The 23,311-nt window shown below is 46.3% G+C and overlaps 2 protein-coding genes across 4 annotated transcripts; one reads left to right on the top strand and one right to left on the bottom strand.

The window, feature by feature from the left end:
- The first annotated feature begins 9,767 nt into the window (after positions 1 to 9,767).
- Positions 9,768 to 13,651, top strand: LOC123164639 (uncharacterized). Of its 3 annotated transcripts, none has more exons than XM_044582182.1 (9): positions 9,768 to 9,967; positions 10,081 to 10,250; positions 10,350 to 10,412; positions 10,576 to 10,595; positions 10,689 to 10,733; positions 11,238 to 11,326; positions 11,935 to 12,074; positions 13,075 to 13,163; positions 13,237 to 13,651. In XM_044582182.1, the coding sequence occupies exons 1-9, from the start codon at positions 9,877 to 9,879 to the stop codon at positions 13,373 to 13,375; spliced, it is 846 nt and encodes a 281-aa protein (XP_044438117.1). In that variant the 5' UTR covers positions 9,768 to 9,876; the 3' UTR covers positions 13,376 to 13,651. The 3 variants fall into 3 exon arrangements, with proteins under 3 accessions (XP_044438117.1, XP_044438116.1, XP_044438118.1); XM_044582181.1 differs by having other exon boundaries at positions 13,048 to 13,163; XM_044582183.1 differs by lacking the exon at positions 13,237 to 13,651 and having other exon boundaries at positions 13,003 to 13,163.
- A 372-nt stretch (positions 13,652 to 14,023) lies between these two features.
- LOC123164638 (uncharacterized) lies at positions 14,024 to 22,149 on the bottom strand. Its single transcript, XM_044582180.1, has 9 exons — positions 20,989 to 22,149; positions 20,758 to 20,889; positions 19,609 to 19,688; positions 17,973 to 18,388; positions 17,168 to 17,352; positions 16,971 to 17,056; positions 16,657 to 16,790; positions 15,198 to 15,497; positions 14,024 to 14,514 (listed from the first exon to the last, which is right to left on the bottom strand). The coding sequence occupies exons 1-9, from the start codon at positions 21,715 to 21,717 to the stop codon at positions 14,330 to 14,332; spliced, it is 2,247 nt and encodes a 748-aa protein (XP_044438115.1). The 5' UTR covers positions 21,718 to 22,149; the 3' UTR covers positions 14,024 to 14,329.
- Between the last annotated feature and the right edge of the window lie 1,162 nt (positions 22,150 to 23,311).

Below are 23,311 nucleotides of genomic sequence, written 5' to 3'. Positions count from 1 at the left end.
GTTAATTGCTCCTCGATCGTTTGTTTGCACCGACTGGAATGGACGAGTTTTCGCGGTTTAGTTTCAGACCCAAACTAAAGTCTGCCGTAAACACATGAATTTCAAGCACATGTAAAACTGACTCACCTAAAACTGAAAACATGCTTCATATGTACTCCTACCAGTTCACAAGTAATGCTGTACATGGCGACATACCGGCCGGGCAGGAGTAGTGTTGCAGCTTGCAGGCCTGAAAGGAGCCGATCTTGTCACCGAGAGATGAGCAGGCGGCGGCAGGCCAGCGGCGAAGCAGGAAACAAACGGTGGTAAAATGCACGGAGGTGCAGTGGATGCCAAATCGATCGGAAGCTGCCAGCTGGATCTGCTTCTTAGGAAATTAAGGGATAAGGATGCTTCCTGGTTCTTATATAGATGTAAATGGATATGCAATCAGAAGTTCAGAACTACGTAAGTGCTAGGCTGGCAGGCTCCAATATACTAGGGTACACTTGTAGATTAGATTACAGTTGCATTTCCAAGTTAAGATTAGATAAAGTAAGCTTCTACAAAAAGTATATTAAAAAATGCTCTCCATTTAAACTTAACTGAAGTTTCTATTTTGTCCTAAATCAAACTTGCCTAAAAAAAAGGGCAACTACGGAGGGCAAAAGCCAGACTGAACCATTTTTTATTTTTTTTATAAAAAGTAAGGATAAGATACAACACAACGGCTACATGATGCACACGACACTCACACACGAAGAAACAGAGGAAACAGAGACAAAGAACCAACTGGAAACTAGCTATGCCAAGTAGGCTTTGTACTTAGCACCCATCGAGAACAGGCCGAGAAGAGTAGGGAGGCGTCTTGCTAGTTCAGTCAAAAGGAGTCCCGACACCGAGAAGAGCATGGGGGAGTCTTTTAGACCAGTCAAAAAGAGTCCCGACGCCGAGAATATGAAGAGGAAAAGGTCGCCCGCTTACTCAACGGTCACTCTTAACCATACAACACTAGAAGAGTCACGCATGCCGTTGAAGGGCAACCCACCACCAAGGTCACGTCGCGACAACGCAGACGCCACCGAAGGGCAATGTTCCACCAAGACAACTAGTGCACCTCCTCTTGGCGACACTTCGACCAGCCTTAGAAATAGAGCAAACATAAGCACTCTACAAAGCGATGAGAACCTCAAACACCATCAAAGGACATCAATCACCGTGACCTAACCGCCGCCTCGAATAATACTGAGAGGAGGCCAGCCAAAGCTAGAAGGGGATCCAAACGAACATAGCTTGGCACCAACTGTATATTGTGCCAGGCGAAACTCATCCGAGGAATCACCAAAAAATTCTAGCCCTCACTTCTACCATTATTTTTTACGTCATGAAAGGCACGATAAATGTCATCCAGGTGCGCCGCCTGCCCACCCAGTACAAAACTTTCAATTTTTGTCATAATTATTTGTCATAGAAGTATGTCGGCAACACATTCATGACAATGCGTGTTTTCGTCGGTATTTTGGTCCTGAAAGTGTTACTTCCATGACATAAAATATTTTTGTTTGGGCCAAAATGCCATGGGTGTGTCCTTTTCTTGCATATGTTGATGCCATAGAAGTGATCAAAAGAAGCCTTCCCCACGGCTTCCTCGTCGGAGACGGACGTGTTCCCTAGCTTAACCGTAAACACGCGATTCTTTTACTTGTGATGGGGGGCATGTATTCAGAAGAGTGTTGGGTTAGTTTTCCCATCTCGCAGCCATGCAAACTGAGCACGTTGTCGAACAATGGATCGCTCGAGCGAGGCGAGGTCAAGGTAGGCCCCTTTGAGCTTGCGGCGCAACCATGACTCGTCACGAGAAAGTGGTTGCACGCCTTGGGAAGTGTCTATGCAAGCCATGAAGGGTTGGATGGGGATGTTTTCGATCATTTTGGCGCTCCAACTCCAAGGCGACGCATAGTGTGCTTGAAAGCGTCTGAATCAGGGTTGACAGAGTGCCAGCCTCAGCGACCACCACGGGGAAGCCTTAATGGACCTCAACGACCACCACGGGGAAGCCTTCATGGAAATACTACACAAGATTATGCCACGAAAAGTATACCGTTCAATTCATATTTGAAAGGGGTTTCTAATGGTTTGATTTTCATAGCAACCATCATATTCAAAAACTTTTGGAACAATGAGGAGTTGCTATTTTTTAAAAACTGGTGGGAAATCTATGTCACTTATTTATGAAATTATTTGAAATATAAAAGAGATAATTGAAATTTGGGAGTTTATTTGTAAACAAATCAAAACAGAGAAATACAAAAAAATGTGGGAAATGAAATAGATAATGAAATAAAATTATTTTCACATAAAATTATGTTGAAAACATTTCGTTTGGTTCAAAATTATCAGAGATTCATTTTGTTCCGAGGGTCTTCTCGTTACAAATTGAAGTATATTCAAAAAAATATAGTATTTGATTCGAAAATACCAATCATTGAAAATATTAAATAAAATTAACCTAAAATTTAAAAAATGCATAGGCACTATTTGGACGAGTCGAGCGGCCGGCTCTCCACCGCACGATCTCGCTTCTATCGCGCTGCACCGGGGTCAGGTGCTACCTGGTCGGGGCGGTTTCCCGAGCCCACGCCGCTACCCGATAGCCTCTCCTCTCCACCGCGGCGCTGCCCTGCTCCCTCCTTCCTTCCCATGGCGCCGCCCTGTTCCTTCCGTTCGACCCCATGGATGGACACCGAGCCCCCACCCTCTTCCCATGGCGCCGCCCTGTCCTATCGTTCTTCCCCATGGATAGACATCGAGCCCGCAACCTCTTCCCATGGCGCCGCCCTGGTCCTCCCCATCCTCCCCATGTCAGGTAACGAAATCGCCTGTCGAGCCTAGCGAATCGTCTGCCCCGAAAATTTCACACGCCGCCGCCTTTCTGCCCCATTTATCCAGCTTCAGGTGTTCTTTCGCACTAACCTGCCCAGCCCTCATCTCTCGGATCGCAAGATCTCCGTGCGTGATTCACATCTTCAACAAGACCGCCGTAGCAGGGGGTTTGCAGAACTAATCCGGCTGACGGCGAGGATGGACATGGTCTGGAGCCGGCTGTTGTTCGACCACGAGGCACAAGAGGTAGTAGCCACCTGCCAGACCTTGTCTCGCCGGCCGTTACCATGTGGGCGCACATGAGGACGGCGTCGCGAACCTCAACATCAAAGTGCTACTCAGATACGTACATACAAGTATCCCACTCGATCCCCTCCCTGTAAATAACCGCACACACACACGCATTCATCAGTTCATCACACATTTGCATCTGTACGAGCAAATGCAGAAATGCAGTACATGTTCACGGAATCACGGTGCCAGCCGGAGGATGTTCGCGGGGCACGCATCATCGGGGTGGCGCTGGTGCACCACATGTTGGGCGTGCTGGTGCACGCCTTCCATCGGAAGATGCCGGAGAGCTCGACGAGGATGGCGCTGAGGAGAGCAAGATGGAGGAGGTCGACTGAAGAATTTCGTTTCATTTTCAGGAGAAGACTAGATCATTGACGGTGCGGGTCGCCGCACCCGTCTATTTTTTCAATAGAATGGTGCAATTTGTAAAAAAAAAAAAAAACCTATCATACATGATCAACTATTCAACTTACGAAGTCCTGAGAATTTAGTTGTGCTTCTAGCCAAATAATGTTGCGAGATAACATTTTTCGTTCATAGGACTACTCACAACATGCAAACTCTGTGATATAGAAGCATACATGATTAGAGACGGTGATCTTTCATTTCATAGCTAGCACGTGCCAGAATGATCCATGAGATAAAGAATAAACCAATCATCAAAGCAGCAAATTTAGTAAAATATGACACCTGGGGATTTATCAAAAGAAAGTGAGACCCAACATGTAGATTTTGATAGTGAACTAATTCATTTCTGAGGCCTAAAATCCGTTTTGGGCCTATTCAATTGGTTTCAAATCTACATGCGAAAATATGTACAACAGGAAGAACACCCTGAGGATGTACAGAAGACAGGAGAGAAATTACAGGGCAAGTTCTATGTCTATGAGCTAAACCAAAATAGCTAAAGACAGGTCAAACTGATGAGCTACATTATGAGCAATACCAGTGATTTCCCTAGAGATGTGAAACACCCGGAGTTGCCTTGTACAAATCAGCAACAAGCTTTCTGACTGCCCAAGGAACAGTCAGCAGTGACATTCCTTTGCACCCCCACCTTGGCGAGGGTGAGATTACTGTGAGAAGAGTGTGCTACTCCGCTGTCATGCATCGGGAGTCGATGAAACCGGCGGCTCCTCTGTGCGTGCGGCTCCGGCTCGCGTCGGCACTTTTTTTAGCAACTCCTCGCAGTTCGCTCCCATCCCTCCTCGAAGCCCAAGTGGTAGAATGGGCTGGCCGACGGCCCAGTGCACCGGAGGCTTTCGTTTCGGCCTCTGGAGCAGCAGCCCACAGGACAGTTGGGCTAGATTTAACATAGTGCGGGATAGATTGTTTTCCAAACGAGATCCGATGGCCAGGAACTCCCAGATCAATAAAACGGACGGCCGAAAACTGAAATCGCTGTGAGTGCAGGGATTAGGAGCGGTTATACTGTCCTTAATGATGAGCAGTGTCGTGTCTGTCCATGGGTGAGGACGTGTGGTGAGTGAGTCCTTGTGGTTGTTGGTTGCTGCGTGTGGGGCTGAAGTTGGTCCGTCAGTGTCAGTGTCTTTTGTGTCTTTTGGTGATCTATGAGATGTGAGAACTGGGGAGTTTGTTTCCTGTCTAATCGAATTCCGAAGAAAAAAGGTAGAGCTGTCGACCGAGTTCATAGTCACTGTGAGATGTGACCCTCAGTCTTTTCTTTATCAAATTGGGGCACGCCCTTTCATTGAGCACATTAAGTATTGGCTTCTTGATTACTGAATCGTTCCAAAGTCTGAAGAAAGTTTCATGCTGTCTCGTGTCAGATTTACATGCAATATTTTTCTTTTCTGTGGGAAAAAATGACTGCAAGGTAGTCAAGGACAATGCTCAACTTGGAAGCTGTAAAGTTATTTTCTCTCAATTTATGGTCTAATTCTTTTTATTTCAGAATTGTCCAAGCTACAGTTTGAGGCGACAGAGTTGCACACTCTCTTTCGCATAATTGCACACCCACGGCCAAGGAGTTGTACACTCATCGGCATACGATCATTGAAAAATTTCACACACAGTGATACTAAGTTGGCTAGATGACGTGTCACGCTTGCATTGAATGTTTGGTACCTTAAATTTTGTTCGTGTATCTCTTTTTTGTATTCGAATGATATTAATTTTTTAGCAATAAATTGATTTACATCAAAGTTGTTCTCTCTAATATGGGCAAACACATTTCATGATTAAGAAGAAGTTGCACAATCATGCTTTTAGAGTTGCGCATAGACTATCAGACGGTTGGTCGGGGTAGCTGCCGAAGTTGCACGTCCTACTGGTAGGGGTAGTTGGGACGAGAGTGTCCACACAGGTAGGGAAGAAAGCCGGACATGAACTGCGGCAGTTGCACCATGGCAGCAGACGAAGTTGTATATCTCACATGACAAGGGATAGTTAAAAATGGTGTAATCTGCACATTCACGAAATAGGGGGAAGTTCCACATCGATTGCTAAGCAGTTGACCGGGGCAGCAGACGAAGTTGCATAACGGCTGATAGGCAGTTGGTCGGACAGCAGACGAAGTTGCACAACGCTCTCATCGTCATAATAGTTCAAGCATGATTGCCAGAGTTGCACACATGCGGCAGCATAGTCGCACACACAGGACCACGGAGTTGCACACTCTCGTTGGCGTAGTTGCACACGTGTGCCCGCGGAGCTGCACACTCTCATCAGCATAGTCGCACACGCATGACAGCGGAGTAGCACACTCGTCCGCATAGTCGCACACACATGGCCACAGAGTTAGACACTCTTGTCAGCATAGTCGCCACGCGCCGCGGAGTTGGGACACTCTCGTCGGCATAGTCAGACACGCACAGCCACGGAGGTGCATACTCTCATCGGCATAATAGCTCATGCACGACTGCGGGAGTTGCACACGCATAACCACGGCTGCACACTCTCGTCGGCGTCGTAGCTCGCGCACGGACGCAGAGTTGCACACTCTCGTCGACATAGTCGCACACGCGCGACAGCGAAGTTGTACACTGTCGTCTGTATAGTCACACAGGCACGACCACGGAGTTGCTCACTCTCGTCGGCATAGGCGTCCACTCTCGTTGGCTGCGGGAGCTGCACACTCTCGTCGGGATAGTACTTCACGTGCGACAGCGGAGTTGCACACGTGCGGTGGTATAGTCGCACACACAGGACCAAGAGTTGCACACTCTCGTTGGCATAGTAGCTCACACACGGGCTCGAAGTTGCACACTCTCATTGGGATAGTCGCACACTCGTGGCAACAGAGTTGTGCACTCGTCCGCATAGTCGCACACGCGCGACCATAGAGTTGCACACTCTCGTCGGCATAGTCGCACACGAGCGGCCATGCATGGAAGTGCACACTCTCGTCGACATAGTAGCTTACGCACAACTGCTGGAGTTGCATATGTACAGCGACATAGTCGTATGCGCCCGACCACGGAGCTGCACCCTCTCGTCGGCGTAGTAGCTAACGCACAGCCGTGAAGTTGCACACTCTCGTCGGTATAGTCGCACACGCAAGGGAGTGGAGTTGCACACTCTTTTTCGCATAGTCACATGCACGACCACGAAGTTGCATGCTCTCACCCGCACAATCGCACATGCACGGCCATAGAGTTGCACACTATCGACAGTATAGTTGCACACACACACACACACACCGCGGAGGTGCACACTCTCGTCGGCATAGTAGCTCACATACGACTACCGGAGTTGCACACGCGCGGCGGCATAGTCGCACACACAGGACCATAGAGCTGCATACCCTCCTCGGGGTAGTAGCCCACGCAGGGCCGTTGAGCTGCACACTCATCGAATAATTTCTCAAGCACGGTTTCGGATTTGCCAACTTTCATCAGCATAGTTGCTCGCACACGGCTACAGGAGTTGCACACTCTCCTTGGCCTAGTTGCTCATGCACGGGCTGTGGGAGATGCACACGCGCGACAGAGTAGTTGCTCACATGTGACTGTGGAGTTGGACACCCTGGTCGGCATAGTTTCTTACGAACAGAGTGGGATTGTACACTCTCGTCGGATAGTAGTTCACACACGACTGCGGGAGTTTCATACGCGTGGCGGCATAGTCGCACCATCATGGTTGCGGGAGTTGTCACGCACGGTGTCATTGTCGCACGTGCACAGTCGTGGAGTTGCACACTCTCGTTGGCGTAGTTGGCCGAGACAACAGACGAAGTTGCACATCCACTGCTAGGCAGTTGGCCCAAGCAGCGAACCGTGAAAATTGCAAATCCGTGGGCAGAGAGAAAGTTTGCACACCGACTACTTGGCAGTTGGCAAGTGCAGCTGACGAAGTTGCACATCTCACTGGTGCGGATAGTCTGGGGTGAAGACTTCAACAATGAAAACTGCATGCCCACAGGTATGAGGAAAAGTTGCATATTGACTTGCCAGTAGTTGCACATTGATAGCTAGGCAGTTGCATCAAAAGGACAATAAATTGCACAGAAAAAGGTCGTCGAAACATACCCATGCGGGATCTTGTTTCGATGAGCATGCCATGAGGATTCCAACAGTGAAAGAATATCTTAATTTTGATATTCGGTTCAAAAGTTAAGACATTTTTAGGAAAATAGAACCCGAAGTAAATGCATTCACACATGTTCACATCACTCAAAACTGCATGTCCACGAGTAGGGGAAAAGTTGCACGTCGACTCGAGGTAGTTGCACATCGATGGCTAGGCAGTTGCACAAACGGGGAGTAAATTGCACACAAAAAAGTTTGTCGAAACATAAGCATGCGAGATCTAGTTTCGAAGAGCATGTCGCGAGGATTCCAACGGTGAAAGCGGATCTCAATTTTGATATTCGGTTGAAAAGTTATGACTTTTCAAAAAAATGAAGTATAAATTTAATGCGTTCACACTTGCACTTTGTTTAATATGAAAGGAGGTGGAAGGGATCAGGTGCAACCGGTTTTGCATGGCGTGAGGGATTTCCTAAGGGCAGCGATAGGCGCCGGCGCACCGGCCCAAAATTTGGGCCGGTCGGTCCATAGCCATCCGATTTGGGTGCGCATAACCGTTCGATCCGCTTCTTCTTCCTCACGAGCACGTACGAAAAAAAGACCCCCTGGATCTTGTCGCTTCCCTTCGTCTTGCTGGTTGCACGTGCTCTCCAGGGGCCGCCCTCGCCGGCCGTCCTCGTCACCGGTCGCTGCCCTCGCCGGCCGTCCTTGTCACCGGTCGCTACCCTCGCCGTGCGTCCTTGTCGCCGGTCGCTGCCCTCGCCGGCCGTCCTCATCGCCGGCTCCACACATGCAGCATCGGCGTCCCGCGGGTTGCAGCTCTGCCGACGACGGTTGTAGCTCCAGTAGCGACGGCCGCAGCTCGCCGGCGCGCTCGTCACCGCTCGTAGCACCTCACCGTTGTAACATCTCGCTCGCAGCCTTCCAGCAAAATCGAGTGTCGGTTCCAGCAAAACATACATCCGTCGTGAGATGCAGCAAACCGCGATGGCGGTTGTAGCTCGATGGGGCACCGGTAGTAGCAATTTTGCAACACGGTTGTAGCTCCGCCGCCGCCCCTCGCCGTTGATGCTCGCTGAACGGAACTGCGTCGACGACGCCCACCATTCAATCAACGCCATTGAATGGATGTAGCAAGAAACTTCGCCGGTGGTAGTAAAACACGACTATGGTTGCAGCAAATCACCATCGTCGCCGTCGCGAGGTCACAACTCCGCCTTGATGGATGTAGCAAAAAACTTCGCCGGTAGTAGCAAAAACCGATTACGGTTGCAGCAAATCGCCGCCGCTGCCATCGCGAGGTTCATCTCCACCTTGATGGATGTAGCAAAAATCTTCGCCTGTAGTAGCAAAAACCAACTATGGTTGAAACTTTAATATCTACTGTTGAAACATTTCTGTCAATAGTTGCAATTCTTGTCCACTTGCACGGTGTCAGTCGCATCTCTGGCCGTCGCTCGTCGCACCGCTTGGCTTGCAGCTCGCGGCATCCGGTCCTGGCACCCATCACGCGCGGGCGTGGCGACAGACGCGGGGCGCGAGAGCGCTGCCATGGCGATGAGGTTGCAGCAAAAATGCCATGGGATTGGGTTTCTGTGCTGGTTTGCAGCGGCCGCGAGGGAGCGCACGGCTGCACACGAGGCTGTTGGTGCTTGCCGGGGAAAGAGGATGAGAGTTGATCGGTTGAGGTGGAAGGAAGAAGATAAGACAAAGAAAAAAAAACAGAAGGCATGGGATAGACGCACGATACTTGTAGGTTGATCGAGCGCACGCGACGCGACCGGACGAATCGTTTTGAGGGGCTCCGCCGGGATTTTGTTTTGAGTTACAGGCTAAAAAAACACGATGGTGCCGTGGTGCGTGCATAGGGTGGAAACGAAACTACTACACACGACAATTCCAGTGAACGACATGAGGACGATAGCTAATCCAACCGCTGGAGATGTTTTGCTTTGGACTCTGATGATGGGATATGTCATATCATCTGCATGTCGTCCGGCCAGTGTCGTGCATGTAGCACTGTTCGGGTGGAAAAGCCCACTTACATTTTGTCCATAGAGTGGCTGCCGATTGCCTAAAAAAAAAGAGTGGCTGCCGAGGGTTTATAAGCTCCAGCTGTCCAACACGACCAGTCGCCAGCTCCATTCCCGCCCCACTCAAAACCCTCTCGAGTTCCAGAACCTTCCAGAAGAACGTCCCGCAATCGTCGCCCTCTCCTCCTCTCCTCCCCATGGCCGCGTCGGCGTCGGCGGCGGGTGGCCAGCCCCAGAAGCAGTTCCTATCCATCATCCGCGACTTCGCCGCCGAGAAGTCCCACGGCGGTAAGCGTTCCCCCTCCCCGCGGCCTCGCCGCACCCCCCCCCCCCCCCCTACTATAGCACCGTAGGGTTTCGCGTCCTCGGCTGACCCAGGTCCGCCTCCGCTTCGAGTGCAGAGCGCACGGTGTCGGGCCTGAAGCGCCGCCTCGACGACGTGGTCTCGGCTTCCGACGCGGCCACGGCGGAGCTCGAGGCCGCGAAGCGCGCGCGGGAGGCGGCGGAGACGGAGCTGCGCGGGAGCGAGGTGCAGGCCTCCATCGCAGACGCGTCGATTCAGGCGCTCGAGGTATCTCCCCATCTCCCTCGCCCCGAAATGCGTGAATCGTGTCCCCGTTCAGTGCCAGTTCGCCTGATTTGGTTCGACGTGTGGTCGTGGTGCGTTCAGGCGACGATCTCTCATCTCCAGGAGGAGATCGCGAAGCTGGGCTCTGAACTGGACGCGCTTAAGGTCAGAAAATCTCGAAAATCGAAGCGAGTTCAGTTAGGGTCCTGGCCTGTTGTTGCTTAAATATGACGAGCTTTGTGTGTTGGTGTTGTGTGTGTGTGTGTGTGTGATTGGAATTGGAACTGGCGGGGCTGCGCTTTTGGTGCTCGATGTAATGGCTCCAAAGAGCACGGAGGACATCGAGAGGTGAGTGGGATGGACTTTGTCTATCGTGCTGTTTCTGTTGTGCTTCAGTACATAGCAACTAATTTACACATGCGCCTGCGTTGGTTGTTTCAGAGAGGAGTTCTTGAGACAGATGCTTGAAATGAATGCAAGGATAAGGTATGTGTTTTTCTTTTGGTTTGGCGGCAATGACTGCATGCCGTTCCCTGGATATGCAATCAGCTATTCATCTGTGGCTTGGGCTGCATCTCTTGTTTGCTTTGGTACTATATAAACGACCATGCCGTTGGCTTGCATAGTACTTCGCCTATGTTCAAACTACAGTGAGGGGTCGAATAGGGATATATATGTGGATCTCGAAATTACAGTGATCCGTGAAATAGAGCATGGAATATGTTTTAACACATTAACCTGCAGTAAGGGTAATCATGTGATATTTTGGACAGCATTATTAAGATCCTTTGCTATAACCTTATGAAGATGGTGTCAAGGGATACTTCTAAGTTTTGTTTAATTCTTCAAAATAGTCGAACAGAATCACTTTTCGACCTTCTCTTTTTTTATGTCTATTTGGTATATTTTCTTTGCCTGCTAGCTGAAACTTACATGAGAAGTTTCATATTTGCTAATTATCTCGAGATAAACTTCATTCCTCCTCTGCAGGCAGTTTCAACAGAAGGCTTCTGCAGAATTAGCAGAGAGGTGCTCTGGACCGCCATCAGCAGATGGTAAGCAAGGCAAGTCAGCAGAGGGTAAGCATGCCAACTTGCAGTGCATACATAACACTTTCGGTTCCTGAATACTTTAAGAAGGGTTCCTGTAATTTTACAGTTCCTATATTATTTCTGTTTGATTCCTTTTGCATAGTTTGAAGGATAACTGGAGTTATAAGTTGTACTTCTGTGCTGTTCTTTATTATGTCTGTACCCAAAAGCTTGTTATTTTTAGCTAGATCAATCTGTGTCTTTGTTGTGGCGTAGAAGAGTAAGGGTGCCATAATAATGTAATGGCTGATAAGCTGCTCTTGTAATCTATCCTCCATAATAAGATAAATATGTGATTGCTTAATAAGATAAAGAATCTTGAAATGTGTTCCATTCGGTGTTGTGTAAGCTTGAAATGTGTTTCATTCTGTGCTGTACATATACTTACAGATATAATTTCTGTTATTGTAATGCAAGCTATTGTCGACTTTGTTTTTCTGCGATCATTTTGTTAACTATGTGCTCTGCAATGTGCTAAGGATATGAGCTGCATGATACTTCTCTCATTTGCTCTTATGAATCTCCTGTCATAAAGTACTGTGCTCTATATTGCTACTTTCTTGTTTCCTCTTGGACTGAAATGTTCACCTTGGCAGGTCAAAATGTGAGTGACATGAATGAAACTATGGACTCAGAAGGTATGTTGACAGATTCGGCTGATCAGATGAACAAGATGAATGCTGAGGTGCATGTATTGGAGGAAGAGTATCAGAAGGACCTGCTTGAACTTGAAAAGGTTCTTCTCTCCATTCTTTCACCCAATATTGTGTTAATTATTAACTACTCCCTCCATTCCTAAATATAAGTCTTTGGAGAGATTCCACTATGAATCACGTACGGATGTATGTAGATGCATTTTAGAATGTAGATTCATCCATTTTGCTCCGTATGTAGTCCATAGTGGAATCTCTACAAAGACTTATATTTAGGAACGGAGGGAGTATTCAACTATTGAACTATTCAATGGATGCGATACACTTGTTTGGTTTTCTCTTGATTGTATTGCTCACAAGAAAATTGGTGATAAAAAACTTTTGTGAGGGACACAGCATATCTGAATAACAGATAAAACCCTCCGTGTATTACTCAACTAGTTTTACATGCTGTGAACTAATGTGCTAGACATGTGTGTATTATCTGCATTATCCTTTTCAAAAGTCAAAAGAAAATAATGCTGATGCTATTCATCACGGTGCAAAATATACTTCCTCCGTCCGAAAAAGCTTGTCCCAAGCTTGTCATTCAAATGGATGTATCTAACACTAACTTGGTGCTAGATACATCCATTTGAGGGACAAGCTTTTTCGGACGGAGGGAGCAGTAGTTTATGCTGATAAATATTTTTTGTGCTAAATGTTTCCAAAGACATTTGTATGATAAACACTAGGACCATCATAATTCCAACCGGTTGGGGCTAACATGCAGGTGATGCTGCTGCTGCATTGTGAGAACTATAGTTCCAAGCTATATCGATTCTCATAATTTTAACAAGAATATACTCCCTCCGTCCGGAATTACTTGTCGGAGGAATAGATGTATCTAGATGTATTTTAGTTCTACATACATCCACTTTTATTCATTTTTAAGATAAGTAATTCCGGACGGAGGGAGTAGTATAGTACTCTACTTGCTTTTTTTAAGTATTCAGTTCGATGCTTTTGCAGGACTGCGCATTGTCTGACGATTTATATGGACATGAATTTTAACAGCTCTCTCAAGACTGCCTTGTTTTACAGCTGCGTCATGAACTGGCTGATGTCCGAGCAAAGAGAGCTCTTATGGAGGCTGTGATGAAAGAGACGAAAAAGTTGCAGGAGATCGGAGGATATCCTTTTCACCTGTCTAGAAATCACTTCGTTTGCGCAACTATTATTATATGTTTCCTTGACTCGACGCAAGCGCGTGGCTGAACTGGAGAACGTGCACAATTCACTCGCTGAGGAGCTCCAGAAGCGCTACATATGCCCTGGCTGCGGAACCAACAACATGGCGCCGGAGCAGGAGGAGGCGGCGCCGGCAGCGGCGGTGGCAAACTAACCAGAGAAGTAGAGAACACGCTGGTGGCCGCGAATCAGCAGGGCTGGTATGAGTCCCAGTAAATCAGTGAGACGGATCAGATTGTTTGCAGACGTTAAAACCCCCATAGATTAGCCGGCTGTACTTTGGCGAGCGGTTAGCTCTTGTCGTTGCATTACCTGACCTGCAGTGCCCATCGAAACCACCGAGACACGGGCGTAAAATTTTCAGTGATCAGTACGAATACATGTCTTGTATCTGTTTCTTTGATGTCCCTGTCTGGTATTGTGATCTGAACAGTTTACGCGCACTTTTTTCAGAAATTGGTCAAGCACAAAACCTTCTCTGTTTTCTCTTCCTTCTTTTTTTGCATGGAAATTTGCAAAGCTACACTGCCGTGACTTGACAGAACTGGCTTTGTGGTTTATCTTCACAATACATGCATCTCTTTCCTCGATAAATTCACGAATATCTGAACCCTAGAAGAATACTCCGACGTGTTAGGCTTTGATGGATACCACTTCAGAACAGTCGGTCTCCATCGTTAACGGCATGGGTGACCAATGTAGGCCTTCCACCATTGCTGCCAACTTCGCATTCACCTCCATTTTCTTGTCTTTACTCCGCTGCTCTGCTCACATTTGACACACACACAAAATTCTCTATGCCTTGGAGTGAAATCGGCCTCGTTTGCTAATAATCCAAAATAAGGCACTGGGGACAACGTAAGTTGTTGACCAATGGCTTACCAGTTACCAGTGCCAAATACTGGAGTAGTACACTATATTGGGACACGCCGCTGTTGATCCTCATATGTCTCACCACCGCCAAATATGCAAAATATTGGGATGCACCGCTGCACATCTCCCATTCTACAAAAACTAACCTCACAAAGGAGCTAAAACTACATGTAGAAATTATACAACAACATAAACTACCCCGTCAAAAAGAAAAAGATTAAACTAAACGGAGCCATCATGTTAGTTTCTCCAAGCTTTGTAGTAACTTGACAGAATTTTCCATGTTCCTGGACAAGAATCCGGATTCATGCTTAGCCTCTTGCTTGGAAAGATAGCTCTTAGCTGCTTTGACATATGGGAATCCAGGCCCAAGCATGTGAGAAGCACAAGATGCCTTGGAAGCAAGGAGCTTGCAATCACCTGTAACAACACGGAAGACCTCATTATCTGTGATCAGAACACAGCAGTTCAACTGGAATCATGCCAAGCGGGGGACATGCATCTGAGAGTAAAATGGAAGTTGCCAAAAAAGAAAAAGAAATCGTCAATGCCTAGAATTTAGTGCGCACAGAATAGTCTGGTGTAGCTGACATATATTCATTTTCTATATTGCACAATAGATATTTTATTACAGTTAATATCTGTAGTCAGCTCTTTATCGGTATGGAAAACACAAAGGGCCAAATTTAGTACATTTAACTCCATAGCATTGTCTTGTCCCATACAGGAGAACCCCGTGATGCCATGATCGTTTCAAGGTGAAGGCATTGCACCATACGCCTGGCAATTACTAACAGCTACCTAAAAAATATTTTAACAAGTGATAGCCTTATCCCGCTGTAATAAGGTATGCCAGTTCTATAAACCAACAAAATCTAATATCAAACTGGGCCAGCCAGGGTCCACGTTATACAGATACCTGTCAACTTTTTTAAAACATGGGCTGCCAAGAAAACCACGAGTTTAAATGCCAATGGACTAGAGATTGCCCTATGTCAATGTAGTCTTGATGGCATTTACTATCTGACAAAGTTAATCAAATGAAGGGGAGCACCACGTGATTGCATTTCAGCAATAATTGAGTTAGAGGGACAAGCAGTTACCTTTTGCAGTTTCTGACATATAGATGTTTTTGCTGAAATGACGGTTCATCCACCATTTGCATCGGAGCTTCCATGATTCCCTCGTATGTTGCTCAAAGAAGACTGAAGAAAGACTACTAAAAGCATCAATCGATGCATCTCCTTCAACATTACATGAAATACAATCCTCGTAGTCAGTAGTACGATCAGAAAAAAGCCGAAGGAAGCATGATACAAGCTCCTCCCAGATGGAAGGCTTCCCGTTCACACAGTCTAGATGCAAAGCAATTCTCTCAAGTAGTCGGGTGGTATTATAATATCCTGGGGAACCAACAACAGGTTAAGAAAATGTAACCATTGCCACTAGCAAAATAATCAAATCGTTAACATTTCTGAAGTTCGCATAGATAAGCAATGTAATAAACTTTAGAAACTGGGAAACCACGAGTAGCATTGAAGTTCATTTTTTCTTCTGATAGTGATATCACTACTAAAATTCTGTTTTGATGATCACAAAAATGGCTTCATAGAAAGATCAACATGCTTACATTCTACGATGTCCTGTAAAATACTTCATGCACGATCTTCTCTACTATTCTGTTTTGATGTAACAATCTAATGACATTTCCACTTTACTAATAACTAGCAAGATGCCCGTGTGTTGCACGGAACATCAAGATGCATTTGTATGAGTAGTTTATCTTGTGAGAGAAAAGGATGAACGAGGGAAGGCCTTATTTGCAAATGTGGAGAGGGGTGTGGGTATCTTTTTGCAAAATTGTCATAGTTTCCTTCCTATCCGTCAGATATTAATCGGACGGCCTATATTGCAGGATGGCAGGCACACCATCATCACCAACTCTGTTTTTTATAAGAGTGGAGAAATGACCAGTATCAGTAATAATTGTATGGGTTGCTTGAGACTAGAATACTTGACAAGCAACAAGCAAGAATAATTTGGTTTCTTCGGGATTGTAGTTTCGAGTTACTTTTCCAATGATGAAATCAAGAGCATAGTTACAAGATAGCAATATTTTCCACTCTATACCGAATTTAGTGCCACAAGAGAAGGTTAGTAGTTATAGTGCCAACCAGCCACCACTAACTTCTAAAACCCTTGCTTTAGACCTTCCAATTGATGAAACCAGTCCAAGTAAACACCTTAGCGTAAACCACTATAATTCCCATACAGCAGGTTTGAATGATGTCGAAGGTAGGTATTGTCGAGTAATAGCAACACATCGATTTAACACTTCTTTCCTCAATAGTCCATTTGTTAATTTTATTCCGTTGACAAATGGCCTAACTGCAGGGGAAATATGAACTTTAGAAATAGTTCATTACTTCAGTCCAGTTTTGCTGATACCATTTTTTTCTTCTTCTAGAATGCATGTAGCACTACCAATGTAAGGAGTCGACTACTAAACTAGAATTGATTAAATAGTAGAGCACCATGGGAGAAAAAGTCTTCAGCCAAAACCTTTTCTGTGCATTTCAGTTAGCCTCTCAACTGAGTAGCTACATGTAGGATCTCTCTGCAAAGCTTCCTCATAGCAAGAAGATATAGTTGATACTTGATTTTGGTCAAAATACTCTAGCAGTCTGCCTCGCAGTCTGCATTACAAAAACTAAACTTCAGCCACTTAGCTCACAACAGCTTATCTCAGTACGGACAAGGAACAAAAAACAGAAACTACCATAGTCAAAAGATGTTTTAGAAACATAAAATGAGAGATGAGATTTAAGATAACAAATTGCTTTAAATGATAACCGACTACATGATGGCTTAACAACCTGAAAGGAAGCGCTGTAGTAGAACTGCGGCAGGTCTTCTCAAGTTCACAAAGTGCATCTTTCAGTTTATCACCAAGCAGGAGAATCTACACCATAGTAAAGGTAGCTAAAATGGGTCTACAGATGAAAACAAAATCCATACAAGAAACTGTATGGTTATATGCAAAACATGGGGTACTGGTTTGATTGACAAGTACCTGTATTAATGGCAATAAGGCTGCCATTACTGGTGGTGACGAATGAAGAGCCACTTTTAGACATCTTTCTGCATCTGCGTAGAAGGCATTAGGTGTTGACTTGTACTTCCAGTATGAATCAAAGCAATCACTTGAAGTCCCAGCAGCATGCTTTAGACGTAGTGGCAACAAGCTTTGTTCCAACCCTTCAAGTACCATAATAACATCTAACATGTTAATACATAATTATGCGGAGCTATAAAACAAGCTTGATAAAGATAACAAAAGTAATGGACAAACAGTTGCTCAGATTAATGAGGCTAGTCGATCTGATGAGGGACAGCCACGAAGCTATAATGTAAATGCAATACATTGCTACCAACGATGAAGGATCGATCCAACTCTAACAAAAAGAAGGATAAATCTACACGATGCTTCCAGCACCTTCATCAAAATCTGTTTCTGACTTGCCGGATGCAAAAAGAAGTAACAAACCTTAAGAGTTGTCAAGCATTGTTTATATACCTCTTTGAAAATTCATGTCATACTCTCATATTTTGGATCCAGATGCATCAAATAAAAGTAAATGAAGGCTAAAACTGGTTGCAGTATTGCTATCAAATAGAAGTGGATGGTCAAAAAACAAAATGTATTAGAAGGTATATGACATCAACAAGTGGTTCTTTATGATTGCTCTAGATGTTCCAGTAATGTAATCACTCAGTGTCATTTTTCTACAGATCCCCAGAACTCGAAACTACCTAGTACTTAGTGGAAGGGAAAAAACAGATGAACATCTTGAAGGAGTAGATGGAATGTCACTAACCACAGGTAGGGGCATCAGAGGTATTAAAAAATACGCTTCGAAAATCTGCAGAAAACACTTCCTCTTTCACTTGTGAATCTACTGAATCATTTTCCTTAACAGGATAAACAGAACGAGATTTCTTGGGAATCTTGCACTTTTTGTCTATATTCCCATTATTGATAGAACTTTCTGAAGAGCAAGCAGGAAAACTGGCATCATCAACATCAATGCTGCAATTGTCATCTGAACTATCCTGGAGACCATTTTCTCCACAGGTATTGGATGACACAGAAATTTTGCATGATTCATTGTACACATCAAATCTCTCAAGTTGCATATCTTTGGGCAAGCCAGAGTACCATTTATCATATGATATCAAGCCATGTATCAGATTTAGAGTTGGTTCCTTCTGTAGTCCGCCCTTCGCGATGAGACTGAAAAAAGGAATAGAAGCTCTCAATTCTTTTATCTCAGTGCTGACAAGACATGTCTGTGGAAGAGAAAATTAAAACAAGAAACTAAATCATCCAAAAGCTTCAACACTTGAAAAGTACTCTAGTTACCAGAATTAAGATGCTACACATATCTTAACACAATGTATGCATTTAACAAATGCATACTTTTGTACTATCTGTAGATTCCTTTCATCATCATAAAATTTTTTCCTAGATTGACGCATATGAATACCACATAAATGTCTCGTGAGCCACTTAGTTGGCGGGAGGTGAGAGTGTACACCACCACCCATGTACTTGAATTTGGGTGCCTACTTCTGTTAATGAAAGAATAAATTCCACATTCGACCAGATATTTGTGATACGTGACAGTTAGAACCACATTTAGTTTTCGGTGACACTTTGAAGCAGATTTTGCACGAATTATTCCACTCTGAAAAACACTTTAGCATTTGAATTAGTTCTGATGTGATGGTCACACTCATCAGGGTGATGTAACAGTCACCTATTGCTTGACACATCGCAGACTAACTGTGGCGTACATTTTGCAAACATGCATCCAATGTGGCAGAGGCTAACCGAAGGTCCAACAGCCGCTCTCTGCTAGCTATTACTGCTCTCTGGTAACCCAAGCTCTGCTACGTTGGACAGTCCAGCTAGCCTCTGTCATATCGCCGGCTAGCCTATGCCATGTCAGAGAGTATCTGTGAGATGCATGTCCCAATTGACCTGCAATGTGTCAAGTTGCGAGTGCCACACTACCCAGACAAATGGGGCAATCATGTCAGAACCACTTCAAAATCTGAAATGTTTAAATGCGGTTCAAAGTGGAATGTTTTGTGCAAAATCTGATTCACAAGTGATGAAAAACAAAAAGGTGGTTCAACCTGTTACTATGTAACAAATACCTAGACCAAAATGGATTGTATCCTTAATGAGAAGTTACCTAGTACCTCGCAGGCAATACAGTCCTTGCCTGATAACATGTGAAAAAACAATTTCTTTGGATTTAACATGATAGACTGATACTTGGTTTCATTAAGGAAGTAAATGAATTAGGCATGTAAATTGTAACAACAAACAAGATGGCATGGCTATAAGCCTATCACAGATCAGTGTATTCCCAAGAAAAGGCATATCAAAAAATGTGTATAAGACATGGCAGATGTAAACACTAACAGACTGTGCCGGTAACTCACACTCTTGTTGCATTGTGTGCATCGTCGAGCTTGCCTTGTGAAAGATAAAATAGAGCCAGTTCGAGTTTAACCATGTGTTTCTGCCAAACAAATTAACAGGGTTAAGCAAATACAAAGGAGCATGATGTTTGTACATCTATTAGCGTATAATAAAAAGGATTAGATCAGAGGTAATACAGAAAACAGAACACAATTAGAACTGAAGACTATGATGTACAACATGATCTTTTTATTAAGCTAATCCCATGACCTTAGTATTCAGGTGAGTCTATGAACATACGAAGTTATGATTCAATGTTTCTGATCCACTGAATCCAATTTTGCCATGACATGCAGAAGTTTAAATTGCAACCAACCTAACTATAAAATACTAGCAAGCCACAACAGAATAAAAACATACGTGCACAAAACTGCATATTGTGATTTCGAACTCAACAAAAAGAGGGCCGTTTGGAATATAAGAATCCCAAAACAAAAGAACAGACGTAGGATACTTTTGAAGAACATAAACAGGAGTACTACAATACACTTCGATCCTCTGCCCTGTGTCAGCTTTTACCTCACCCTAAGTTCATGTTGTTCTACTGATGAAAGGACCACCCATGGTTTTACCAAATACAGCCGGTGTTGAGCAACTGCAGACAGTTCAGGTAGCAACAAAATATAGGTGCATCAGAAGGCAGAGCTCACAGTTGTGCGGGCTACAGGGCAATGTGCACATGCCAGATGGGCTTCAATAATCTCTACTATAGCAACGGTACCACTCCTATAGACACAAGTTAGCAGAAGATTGCTGACCAGACTTCACAGCAAATGCCCTTTCCCCATAAAGTTCATACAAAAATCCAACGAAAGGTACAATAAGGAACTTTCATGTGTATGCTTATATCCAAACAAATGAACAGTCCTAATTCCTGTTGGATTTGGAATTCAATGTTGTTCCCGGAAACATTTTTTATCCAATTAGGCTCTGAATAGTACTGATTGGTAACAATACGGATTATAACAAAACCCTGGTTCCATTTTCAGGTGTTTGTTCAGATATGGTTGTATTAACAAATTTAATCATGGTATATAGTATAAGAATAAGGTAATTAACTAATTTAACATTGTATTAGTCTCAAAGTTGACAACAAATTAGGAACTTACCTTTGCAGAAGTAGGCAACCACATTAGCCGTTGTATCCAAACATCAAAAACCTTCTGCGTCCTGTGGTAGTAGGTTCTCCTGCCATGGTTGCCACTATCCTGAGCAAGGCGTCTATGAATATCCATCGCATCCTTCAATCGAGCAACTAGCCTTCATTAGAAAACACTAACTTTACCAAAACCATGAGCTGCTATAAAAATTAGTAATTACACCCTGCATGTTCTGCTTACCACTAAAATGCTGCGGGCCTCCTCGAAGGAGTCAGGGCGCTGAATGCCAGGTAGGAGCACAGAGAAGACCCCGGCAGCATCTCGCCATTGGTGCGTGCGAACTAGATTGTGGAGGAGACGGCCGAGGCGGCCACGATTGACCCACATGGTGGGGGCTTGCTCTGTAATGGGCCTCTGGGGGTAGGGTCGTCGTCTCCGGACTACCTTCCCTCCCGCATCCTTGCCAGCGTCTGCATCGAGCTCGCGCTTGACAGTGGCAGTTGGCGTTGCGCTGGGCTGCTCACTCCACTTATCCACAGAGCAATCGGCCCTTGAAATGCCCGGCGGGGTAGCTTGGGGAGTGAAAAGGGGCTGCTGGATTGGGGTTGCCGGCAGGCAGTGACGGCCGCGCTTCTTGTGCAGTTGTGCGAACGATGTTTCCCCTCGTGCATCCTTACCAGCCCCGTCGTCGGCGTCAGGCTCGTGCTTTATGGAGGTGGGCACTGTCGTCGGCGTTAGGTCCCGCTCCCCGCATCGCTTGACATAGAAGGAATCGGCTTTCGAAATCCCGGACAGAATAGTTTGGGGCGTGAGCAGCGGCTGGGTTGGGGTTACCGGAAGGTGGTCCCGGCGGCGCTTCTTGCGGGGCGGTGGGCGCGTAGTGCGAGTGGCGGAGGTGGTGTCGACGTCGGGCTCTTCCTTGACGGGGGTGAAAGCCGGTGGAGATGGCGACAGCGGCAGCCGCGCCATAGCATGAGGCGGAGGCTCACCGCGACGGCCGCAAGGTGAGCTGTGCGGGGAGGAGCGGCGGAGGAGAGACGCGAGCGCGGCCGGGAGGAGCGGAGAAGCTACCGCGAGACGCCCTGTTCGGAAGCCACAGGGCTTCGTGCAATCTGTGGCTCCAGCGCCGCACTCCGCGCGCTAGCTTCTCGCGAGGAGCTTGGCCCCGTTGGGCACACCAGGTGCAGATGGAGGCAGCCGGGGGCGCCGGGAACGACGGGGAGACGGCGGGTCGATGGCCGAGAGGGGAGAGAGGAGGCGGCGCGGCTGCGAGACAACCTGATGGGGGCGGGGCGGCGGCGGTCGGGCAGGGGCGGGATGGCGGCGGCCGGCGCTAGGGTTCTTACTTCCGGTGGCGAGCCAGAAACCGTTCTGGAGCGAGGCAGCTTCTCCCTGCGCCTGGTTGAGTTGGTAGCCCAGCTGGGACGCTGAAGGCCTTCTTCTTGCCACCTTGGGCCGACTGGAACGAGCCCATACCGGGCCGAACTGCACACAGGTCAATGGCGTCAGGGCAAATCCTCGAGGCATGAGGTCGCAAACAGCCTTGGCGCAAATCATCTAACCCCTTGTAAAATGGGGCAAATCATCTAAATCCCCCATGCGACTAGCGGCGTCGAGGATGGGATCCGGCGGGAATCAGCCTGGGATGGCCGGATCTGTAGGCGGAGGACGGGTTCCGGCTGGCGACGGGGGCAACCGGGCGTGGCGGCGGGATCGGCGTTGTTTTTTTAGGGGAAGGCCTTACGACTAGCTTTATTATCTTCAACCAATGGTTAGATCATCCGCAAGTAAAACTGAAATTAAACCGGAGGGCGTCCAACCACAAAGCTGATGGATCATCCCGTCTCTGTTGAGCTAGCCTATGAGCAACCATATTGAATTTTTTATTACAATACTGAAAAAAGACCTCCCCTAACTCTAAACGCAGAAAACGACATTCATCAAGTATGGGTCCTGCCACCATCGATTGTCCAGAATTGTTTGCCACCGCCTCCACCACTGTCATATTATCCGCCTGAGCAACGAGAGTATGTGCATCAATAGAACGGGCAAGCTTTAGTCCCTCCAAGCGCAGCCACCTCGGCCGATTCAACATCAGCCACATGATCTAGTTTTGTTGTGGATGCTGCAATGAAAAAACCCAAGTGGTCTCTTATCACAGCACCGCATGAGCCTATATGATCCTCCAAAAAAGAAGCGTCTGTATTTAAGACCAGTTGGCATCAATGGCCTCGCCCATCTGTTTGTTCTTGGCAAGACTGACTTCAATGTTGCTGCTCGAACAAAGTTAAGGGCCGTAGCTAGTATGGCTTGGCTTGATCTTTCCATATTCTGGACGTCCTCTCCCTTTTCTATATGCCGTCTTTGCCACCAAATATGCTAGCTAGTCACTGCAATCATCTCTGTCATCTCAATCACGTCCGAGTAGTTTTTTTGACTCGCCTTATCACACAACAGGAACTCTAGTATCTCAGCTCCCGACTTCCCTGGTGGTCCGGCTGCTGTTACTACATGTAAACCAAGGAGAGATCAGATTTCGCGGGCCCGCATGCATCCGAAAAGT

Source organism: Triticum aestivum, chromosome 7D (assembly GCF_018294505.1).
Source record: "Triticum aestivum cultivar Chinese Spring chromosome 7D, IWGSC CS RefSeq v2.1, whole genome shotgun sequence".
Classification (NCBI taxonomy): Eukaryota; Viridiplantae; Streptophyta; class Magnoliopsida; order Poales; family Poaceae; genus Triticum; species Triticum aestivum.
Note: the sequence above shows the minus strand (reverse complement) of the source record. Positions and strands in the feature narration are given on the sequence as shown.